The sequence below is a fragment of the Notothenia coriiceps genome, unplaced genomic scaffold, assembly GCF_000735185.1.
Source record: "Notothenia coriiceps isolate Sejong01 unplaced genomic scaffold, NC01 NC01_scaffold00014161, whole genome shotgun sequence".
NCBI lineage: Eukaryota > Metazoa > Chordata > Actinopteri > Perciformes > Nototheniidae > Notothenia > Notothenia coriiceps.
In genome coordinates, this window is record NW_011346862.1 from 1 (window position 1) to 10,930 (window position 10,930).

The window sequence follows — 10,930 nt, forward strand, 5'->3', positions numbered from 1 at the left end:
TCTCTATAATGATCCAATACAAATGGAATACCAACAACAACTCAACAGCACCAACGCAATCTACGACAACAACCCACATATTGCACATTTGTTTAGAGCGGTTATAAAGTGTCACATTTCGACTGTAGTATTGTGGTATTAATATTTGTATTTAATTACTTTGTTGAGCTTGTTTTTAGCTCCATGTATATTTCTATTTTACTGATAAGGCTTATAATCAGGGGTGCACATAACGTTTTGAGTGAGTTACTCAGATGAGTACCAGGAGACAGCGTCTGGTACTCACCCCACACGAAGCGTCCTCCTCAGTGTCTCCTTCACTGTCCTCTATTTACACTTCTTGCATGCTAGATGATGAAGATGATGAAGATGCACCTCCCTGTCTCTTTTTAAGCCTCCGATTTGCTTTCTCCAAAACGTGTTGCCAAAACTGTGAAGTCCTTGCATTTCCTGAGGCCAAGTTGAAGGATCAAATACTAAGAAATGATCAGATGACTTGAAGTCATATCTGATTTCAGATGTGGGAAGTTACTAAGTACACTTATTCCAGTACTGTACTTAGGTACAATTTTGAGATATTTGTACTTTACTTGACTTTGATCTACTTTGTAAAATTAGCTGCACCTTTACCAGCTTTGATAACACTTTAATGATCAATCATTACAAAACATATCATATATATTATTCTGAAATGGACGATTCTGCACAATGACTACTTTTACTTTTGGTACTTTAATTATATTTTGATGATAATACTTTTCTAATTTTACTTGAGTAACATTTGGAATACAGGACTTTTACTGTAACAGAGTATTCCTACACTCTGGTACTTCTGCTTTTACTCAAGTACAATATCTGAGTACTTCTACCACCTCTGTCTGATTTCAAACTCTTCCATTAACACCCTGAGTAAGTCTGCAGCTGTGTGTTTCACTCCACTTTGGTGTAAATAAAACTGTAGCAGCTTGACCACAGAGCGTAAACGTTGTGATCAGCTGATTTTGCGCAGTTCTCCAGTGTGTGTGCGCGGGGCACAGAATGTGCACAGGGGAGTCTCCCACTGCAGCCAGTTGGCGGAGTTTTGGCACAATTCTGTTGTTCATACCGACGTTAACCCTGTCTGTGCACACGGTGAACACGGTGAACAACTCTGCCGTCCGGTCCAGTGATAAAGCCTCTGCCTCCTGTAAGCTTCACAGGTCCGTCGGTTATGTCCTGCGCGGCTCGGCCAGCACCTAGGTCAATCAGTCATAGAAAGTCTGAAGATTTCTCGCAGGGAGCGAAACGGCAATGTAGCTGCTTAATGTCTTTGGGTTTTCTGACATGTCTCGTAGTTTACTCCATTGAGTGTTGACAAGAAACACGTGTAGACGAAATATGTGTTTTTGTTTTGATGTTTTAAGGTACGCAAAGGTGCGTAATGACACAAGTGACGTTACTCAATTCAGATCTTTGTACCTGCGTACCAGTTATGTGCACCCCTGAATATAACAGTGTGAACAATATATTATTACAAGAACATTTACTGCATAACGTAATACAAAATTTATGTAATCAAGTTCTGTCTTATCTATTGGGTACATTTACTTTTCACCACTGTACGCTATAGTTTTATGATCTACTGCCTAATTTAATATCACATTTTCAAATAAATATAAATAAAAATTGTAATTTACTGCTTGTACCAAAACAATTTGTTTGATTAACAAAAGATCGGGTGGTCCGACTTACAGTCAAAAGAAGAGTTTTAATTTGTTAACTGTCAAAAGCACTGCAAACACAAAACACTGCAAATAAAAAAACCGCTGGAAGAAGCTCAACTGTTACCTGTTTCCTGTTTCCTGGTCGGAAGTGTTTTGTCAATATATTTGAAATGACTAATTTAGTTACGTTAGTTGTTAGATGTGTTTTTGAATTTGCATCGTGTCTCAAACTGCTGTGTTCTTTGTTCTTCCCGAATGGAAATGTTTTTGGTAGCGTGTTTGTACCTGTCGACCACCGTACATTACCATTCAGTGAACAATAAGCATATCCCTGTGTTTTGAAAGTATTTTTTTACATTTCCTTTAAATTGTGTTACCGTTGTACTGCTCTAATAAAGAGAATTGAACTGAATGTTTCATCCACAATCTAATCATTACTATGTGTTGTGATCAGTTTACCCGGCCTCCACAGTCCACTTGAAGCTCTCCCCAGACCAGATGTGACTCGGGACTCTCTGCCCACTGACATCTCCTCAGAGAGAGACCCTCACCCAAAACACAGCAGTGTGATGGAGAGACGGAGGGAGGGACGCAACAAAACCTTCGACTGGGCCGAGTTCAGGGCTCAGAACAAACCCGCCCTGGACCATCAGAGGACTAAAGCTCTGTGCCCGCTGGAGTTAGGAGAACTGGAGAGGAGGAAGAGGAGGGAGGAGCGGAGGAGGAAGTACGAGAGCATGCTGGGCTTCCCTCTGGGATGGGAGGCGATTGGGGATAAAACAGCAGATGGTTCACTGAATCCGAAATCACAGCAGAAATTGGTGGAAGATATCGACGAGTGCTGGAAGCAGGTGGAGAAGACGATGTTCAGAATGGACAGGAGTATCCCGCTGTTTCCTGAAACTGAAGAACCTGTGGAGCTGCTGGACAGCTACAGGACGGGGGTGAGTGCTGTTGTCACATTTTATTTTTCCTATCATTTGGGCTGTGATAAAGCATGTGGAATACCTTTTTCCCCACAAATATTGGAATTTAAACCTCTAGTTCTTTACTAAAGTGTGTATTTAAAAAATATCTGAAACTTAAAGGGGCCCAATAAAGCTCTTTGGGGTTTCCCCTCCCCTGTAGCGTGTGATATACTGGAGGTATTTGTGCATGTAAATGTTCTGCAAAGGCTCAAATCCCAAAGTTTATGATCAGGACTGATGTTGGTTAAAAGACTCAACTTAGTAAAAAAGTAAAATAATATGAATAGGTAATGTTTTTATCCTCTAAGCAACAAGGGTCAAATATTGCTACAACTCATAACATAATTTGTGAACTGGATTTTTCTCATCCACAAAGGAGGAATCCAACTCCTTCATGTTTTGATTTCATCATTGTGAAATCTCAACATTTAATTGATTATTATTTATATTCATTGAATGGTTTCCCATTAAAGATGGAGGATCTGCAGGCCCAGCTGGCAGAGTCCGAGTGTCGCAGACTGGAGATGGAGGCTCAGCTGACTGCGGCAGGATGTTATCAGCAGCAGGTCGGCCACACGTTGCATCTTTATCTACTTCCTATTCTGTTCCTATTTTTTAAGTTTTCATACCCACAATGCTTATTTCTTTTAACCTATCTCTGCTGTCTTCCCTTAGCTGGACCCTCCTCTAACTCCTGAATCGGTTTTCTCCCCATCGGACATAAATGTAAAGACACTAAACGGATACGCACAGACCCTGAAGGATGTGTGCACAGAAAGCAGAGAACAGCAGAGCATTGTCAGCATGCAGGAGCAGCTCAGCTTTGTCCCGCCTTCATTAAATCCTCAAGCCCCCAGCATCTGGCTGCATGACGCAGAGGGCAACTTCACAGACCTGGGGGATTTTCTTCCTGAGACAGAGGACACACCTGTTTTACTATCACCTGCATCAGATAGCGAAGACTCATTTTCTCAGAGTGACGGACAAACAGATTTAAACGTTGCGACATTGAACCACCAGAATCAGCTGGACAGAAGTGAGCAGGCTCCCGGTGCAGAAACACAAATACAAAACAGTGAATCATTGGTTCTGCAGACGCTGGAGGAGGGAGATGACAAACATCTGAACGGCTGTGTAGAGCAACACCTACCGTCAGACCCGGAGCTGGTGAGGAGGCTTTCCCAAGAGGTGGAGCTGCTCACCAGCCAGAAGGAGGCTCTGAACCAGCGCAACCAGGAGATGCTGAACCAGCTGACAGAGGCAGACCGAGAGATAGAAAGGCTCAAAGTGGAGCTCAGCAGCAGGTACACTGAACCCCATCACCTCCCTGAAGTAGAGCAGCTGGGACAAACAAGGGTGGACGTTCTGGAGATGGAGGTCAGCTCAAGAGAGCAGCAGCTCCTGGAGGCGCAGACCTTAATCGCCTCCCTGGAGGAGAATCTGAGGGAGACGGAGGCCATGCTGCAGCTGAATTCTCCAACAGAGGGAGCTCCACAGGAGAGTAAGGGTTATCTGCTGAGATGTTTCGAGGCTACCGAGGCAAAGCTGACGGCGTTGGAGAAGCAGCTCGAGCAATCAGAAGCAACCTGCAGGGAGCTCCAGAAGCAGAACGCAGAGCAGAAGGGAGCGGAGACATACTACCGTGAATCAGCTGCGGAGGCCAAGGCAGAGGTCAGGAGGCTGAGTGAAGAGCTGGAGAAGAAGGAGAGTTCGAAAGATGGAGATAAATGTGTTTCTGGTGAAGAAAGGATACGGCAAGTGATAAACGGGATGGTCGTGAGGTTGAAAGCTTTGTACAAATTACTGGAGGTGATCGAGATGTTGGATTTTGGTTCGGGAAAGGAGGAAGAGCTTACAGTGGAGAGTCAGTTAAAGTGGGAGGAGCAGTTTTGGAGATTACTGCACGACAAAGTGAAAGTACACCCCTCGGAGCTCAAAGAGGAGAAACCTGTGGAAGAGCTTCTCAGTGAGGTGACAGAACGTATGATGGTGGAGAAACAAATGCTGCTGTCAGGGCATTGTCTATTTTCTGAGACATGCCCAGATGAAGGCAGGGAAAGTCTAAAAAATCTGGATATTAATTGGAATACTTCAAGTGAGATGGAAACCGAGAAGACGGATGAAAGTAGGATATTTGATTGTACTAGCAAGCTGTATGAGATGGGACATTTTAGAAGCGTCACACAGATGAAAATACATTTTCTAAATCACCTTGCATCCTCTGTTGGCACCTCAGCACAGGAGAAACTCCAGCTGACGGCTGACCTTCACTTTTCTGAGCATCCGATGTCTGGTTTCATTCAATCTGCAGCGACTGAAGCGGTGCACTGCTATCATTTAGCCAGGCTTCACTCAACATACGGGAGGCAACTAGAGGAAACCAGACAGAAATCGCTCACCTGCAGCAACTGTGTCTGCTTAATGGAAGAAAACAGGGAGCTGAGAGAAAGATTGTCAAACATCGAAGCACAACAGTTGTCAACGGGGGACAAGATAAACACAGGTTGCCAGACAGAAGACGCCAACCAACGAGAATCAGACATTGAGCTACAGGAAAGTATTCCAGATGAAAGAGGGGAAGAAGAGGAGATGGTTGAGTGTCCAGAAATCCCTCTTCCATGTGCTGAAGGTCAGTTTGGAATTGAGGAGAGAGCAGATGAAAATGCAGAGAGAAAGGATGCATCTCATAAAGAAACGTGTCCTCTATGCGTGGATTCAGAGAAAGAGGTTTTACTGCTGAGGAGAAAAGTGGAGGAGCTGGAGGAGCTGCAGGTTGTCATGGAAGAGGAGATGAAAGAAGAGCTTCATGGGAAAATGAGTTCTGTTCAGACACAACATGAGAAGGAGTTGGAAAAACTGAAGGTAAGCAAAGCACAAGGGGTTTACAAACACAGCTTGTTCAGGCTTAAGAAGCCCTTAGTTTAAAGATAATTTGACCCATCCCTCATAACAGACATGCATATCAGATTTTAAACTGATTTAATCCGTGTTAAAAGATTTAAACCAATGAATAACAACCATTTTCCAACATGACACAGGCAAATCAATATTTTGTAAGTCTTTATTTATTTATTTTGACTGGCTGCTTTCACCCAAAAAGTTTTAAAATAATATAGGTGTGAAAGAGAATGACTTAACACCCTGAAGGTAATGAGTATGTCACTCACATGAACATCTCCTCCAGGCCACATGTGAGCGCGGCTTCGCCTCCATGGAGGAGTCTCAGCTGAAGGGGGTGGAGGAGCTGCAGCATCAACACCAACAGGAAGTGGAGCGCCTCCTGGTGGAGAGAGACAGGCTGCTGGAGGAGGAGAGCGCTGCTACTGCCACTGGTGAGGAGCTGTCAAAACTGCACTTTAAATCCCACATAATAATGCCACATTTTTACCATCGCCTTTTTAGATCTTATTCATTTTTAACTTTATATTTTCATAAAGGCTTTTATTCTTTAGACGTCTGGTTCTTAAGTTAACAAAGACACAAGCTGAGATTACTTTATCCTTAAGCCCTGAGCTCCTCCATCCTGTGTCCACAGATGAAACATGTTTTTTATTTGAAAATGCTTTATTCAGTTTGTTTTTTTGTATAAACTCTCTGTTTCCTTTTTTGAATAACCTTCAAACTATCACCATGAAAAGTAAATGATTTAGCTAATTATTATTCTTCTTTCAGCAATTGAGGCTATCAAGAACGTCTACCAGCTGGAGTTGGAGAGGGAGGTGCAGAGGAGATGTCGCTCAGAGAACAGCAAAGGAAACACACACCTGGAGGACATGTGCAGACAACACAGGTACATCTTCTATGTTGTCCAAAACAAATGTGATATTTTGACATGTATTGTAACTGTTGTGTACAGATTGCAGTTTATTTAGAATATTTCTGTGTGTTTGTAAAGTGAGGAGCTGGCCTCGTACCAGCGGGAGCTGGAGGTTCTGTCCCAGCAGTTCTCTCTGAAATGCCTGGAGAGCGGCCATCTTGTGCAGGCCCTGGATGCTGAGAGGAAGGCCTTGTGTCAGTGCCAGCAGGAAAACCAGGACCTGAGGACCAGGAACCAGGTGAGAGCTGCGATGCACGATGGCTAATGGTTAATACCCGCAGCGAAAATAATACATTCTCAAAGCTGCCGCAAAGGTTAAAATGCTTCCCCAACTGCACTGCCAAGCAAATAGTGTCTTAGTCATTTTTATAGCTTTACAGGAATACTTAACCGATAAAAAAAACATTTTTTTAAACAAGCCGTGTTATAGTTAAAAAAAACGTTATTATTTTCACATGGTGACTCAATAATTGAATTGTTTCATATACAGCATACCTATATCTCACACAACGCGTGCAGTATATCCAGTCTTTTGCTCATTACTTTACAAACACATGACTTTTGACTAAAACGGCCGATGGGCTATTTAAACACATCAGAGTGTGATTGAGATGAAAGCCTCATTGTGGTCTTGTTTCTGATGTTGTCCTCCAGGAGTTGAGCGGTCACCTGGCAGCAGAGATCACCAGACTGTGTTCTCTGGCGAAGCAGGACGCTCTGCCGCTCAGTCAGGGGATGGACCTGTACGAAATGGAGGTAAGTCTTCTCTTTTAAATAAGTCTTGTGTGGAGATGGAGTAAGATAAAATAATTTGTAAAGTTTATACAAAAGGACCGTGTTATTTCAATGTTTTGTTGTTTTTGTTGAACAGTGGCTGAACATAACTGATTGCAATTTATGAACTGTCGGGACAAATATCGGGATAAAATATAAACATTAAAAAATTGTAAATGAATGGATATTAATTTATTTTAGAGACTGATTGCAAATGAAAGTAAACATAAATGTAGTAAATGTATATGCATAATGAGAAGTCATCTGAAAGACCATAGCCAGAGCATCCGACCTTTTAAAATGTAAGATGTTGAACTCTAACTAGTTCATTAGTCAAAGCCAGTAAGCTCTGCAGTATGATTTGATCTCCAGTGTTCACTTAAGTTTTAGCTCTTTACTTTTGATGGTGGAGACATAAAGCTGTTATTATTTTGATCTCAGATAACCCTTCGGGTGAAGGAGTCTGAGGCTCAGTGTCTGAAGCAGGAGATCACATCTCTGAGGGATGACCTCCAATCAGCACAAAAGGTGAGCATCTGAAGTGATTTAGTACCGCTTTTGTTTGTAAAAAATTGTTTTGCCAGAAACCACATGGCTTCACTTTGCAAGGTCGGCCTCATACATTCATGAGATTTTGCTGTATATTTTCTACTTTTATCTCTGGTAATATTCAACAAATGTTTTCTGGGAGATGTACCACTTCATTAGTGAGTTTTTTCATTTGAATTCTTAACTTCAATCTTACATTTCATTTGTTTTTTCTGAGAATATAACCTACGTAATTTCTCTAATTTACCCTACAGAGGCCCTTTACAACGTTGTAAAAATCACACATATACAGTAGCTGGAATAATAAATAATAAAGATTGAGAATTAAACCTAATGTCTGTCATGTTTCAGGCCAAGAGGAACGCTACCAAGAAGTACAAAGACATGTACACGGAGCTGAGCATCACGTGGGGCAAAACAGAGAGAGAGATGGACGAGCTGAGAGAAAACCTGAGACTCGCTCATCACGCTCTGGACCAAACTTCTCCCTAAAACCATCTGTTTTTAAAATCGAAACATAACATTAGTCTTCACTGTAACATGTGGTTTTCTTCCTGTATTTTCACCCACAACAAATGTATTTAAAACAAACAAGTTATTGTTTAATACATCCAATAACTTTCATCCACAATCTTACTTAACACACCTTTTTATTTTTTGTTTTTAAAGATGTTTACATTGTGTCCCTACTTTGTATTATGTCTGAGCAATTATTAACCTTTTTCACACTGAGTTTGTCATTTAAAGTCATTTCTGCTGCAATGGTCCTGTGAAATGTCATTTTAATATTTCCCAAATAATATTATTAAAAAAGTGTTAATTTATGTGTATATTTTATGTGTACAGCCATATAGTTTTTGTAACACTTTGATCTGAAATATGTATACTCTTAACCACTGCTGTCTGCCCTCATTTATTATCAATTAAATTGAACTAAATCTAAAGATGTGTTGCCGGTACACTGCAATAATAAACAGATGTTTTATTAATAAATCACATTTGCAGAATTGAATTGGTGACTTTGGTGCCATATTTCATTTAATATTTATATTAAGTGCCAGTTTGTAAATTAAAGATTAAAAGTCACAGTTAATACAGTCATTGAAAAAAAAAATGTATATCTTGCGAAGATACAGCCAAAAAAATTAATCAGGCTATTGTTGACAGCATTCAGCACTATTTCTGGCTGAAGAAGAAGAATGTCAAGTTGTTCGGAAAAAGACCGAGTTCCGATTCAAGATTTCAAAATAAAAGCCCCAATTGATTTCCAACGTGGGACAGTCGGGCATAATATTGTGGGGTGTAGTGCCGAGAGGAAGGGAGTCGGAGGCGGTGCAATGAAGGTGCAAAAGGGTACTTTACTTCGGAGTAGAAAAGGACATGTTGTCGGGTCGCAGCCCGGGACGACAAGAGAAAGAGACAAGGGGTGCTTTGCACTTCGGTTAAATGGATTCCTTGCGTCCCTCACTTGCGTCGTTTCCCTGCGACTAGTCCCTGCCACCAGGGAAGCATGGAGAGACGCAAGAGCCTCATCCCAATACCCCTCCTCGACTCCTCTCTTCCCCTCCTCCGGGACTTGACCCGGAAATCGATCAAGACACGCCATTTTGAAGGACGTCCCAATAGCTGAAATGCACACGGAGGAGTCGAGGAGGGGTGAGGGAGGAGGGGTGCGGACGGAGACGAAAGGGAGGATACACGCGAGCAGACTACGCGGAAGTGTTTTCACCACTCGCGTATAAAAGCCCCGCCCCCATCTTCACAGCTGTTCGATTTCAACAGAGGAAAACCGACAACTGGAAGATGAGTGGAAAAGCGTCACATAAATGTATAAGTGCTCACAGCTCCGTGGGAATTATTATGTGCAATTCATTTCTAAAAGGCTTCACATTACTATAATTATATTTGTATTGAAATGTAGGCTACATTTTACACCAAAACGGAACACAAAAGCAGGACCAACCATCATACATTGAATTCCTTGACTAACAAGAGAAAGATTCATTCATTTAAATAAATATTTAACCAGAAATGGGCCGGTTCTAAGGGGTTATTCAGTTAAGCCCGATGAGAGGGGATACAGCTGTTCGCATGTCATCATTAACAGACGTCGTCTAAGAGTGACGTTTGAGTGAACGAGGACATCCCAATTAATACCTGAGGAATCCTCTGTCCTCGCGTCACCTCCTCGTGTCTCTCGCTCGCATCTTACGGAGGCGGAGCTAAGATGCAAGGAAGGGACGCGAGTGAGGGAAAGGAGGAGTCGAGGAGGGGTATTGGGATGAGGCTAAACAGTGGCTTCCTCCATTTTATGACCAATTTATGCAGAAATCCAGGTAATTCCAGCGCCGTATAGACTGAGAGTTACGTCATCTCCGTTCACTCCAATGGACCACTTTTTTACAGCAATGGCGGATCGTGGAGCCTCTCAATCGTTCCCCGGAAGTTAGCGCCAAGGCTAGCAGAGCTGTAGAGTTGCAGCATAATAGACCGTTCGTGACGGACTTTTAAAGGTAAGAAGAAGTTTAAAGTTTTATATTGCGGATATTATCAGTACATCTGATTCAAATTAACATGTGTATTAAAGGATGTCAGTGGATTATCCCTAAATTAGTAGATTTAGGGAACGTTTACAGATAACAGATAAAGCTAGGATTCCGGATCAAGTTAGCAACACAGGTTGAACAGCCTTTTAATTGTAAATTCCGTTCTCTTAATGTCATTTCGTCCAACGTTGTTGAATTAGAGAAGAGGGGCTTCTAAAAGGGATTGTATGCGGGGGTGGAGGGAGTTAAATATTAGATCAATATAACTTTGGTGCGTGTAAGAGTGAGTGTTTTTAGCAGAGCCATATTGTGTCCTTGTGATTATGTTGATTATTACCTGTCTGTATAATGTTGCAGCTCAGCTGATTTTGGATTGATGGCAAAGGGAGAGGGACTTAAGTGAGAGTTTTGCTTTTTCTTTTGTCTGAGTCGCGTGTTTCCCTACTTTACCTCGTTTACTCTGTTAAAATCTTCCGAAATTTGTTTTTAGTTTAAGCGAAACGCGACCGCCTTGCTTGCCCAAATGTTTTAGACGTCCTTAACGTCTAGGGGGAAGGTCCTATTCTGGCGTTT

The 10,930-nt window shown here is 42.0% G+C and overlaps 1 protein-coding gene across 1 annotated transcript; it reads left to right on the top strand.

Annotated features, from left to right (window-relative positions):
* The first annotated feature begins 2,154 nt into the window (after nt 1–2,154).
* On the top strand, nt 2,155–8,823 carry LOC104948328 (girdin-like). The gene is made up of 9 exons (XM_010774525.1): nt 2,155–2,647; nt 3,145–3,237; nt 3,347–5,533; nt 5,856–6,003; nt 6,344–6,461; nt 6,567–6,726; nt 7,143–7,244; nt 7,704–7,790; nt 8,163–8,823. The coding sequence occupies exons 1-9, from the start codon at nt 2,273–2,275 to the stop codon at nt 8,301–8,303; spliced, it is 3,411 nt and encodes a 1,136-aa protein (XP_010772827.1). The 5' UTR covers nt 2,155–2,272; the 3' UTR covers nt 8,304–8,823.
* Nucleotides 8,824–10,930: the final 2,107 nt, after the last annotated feature.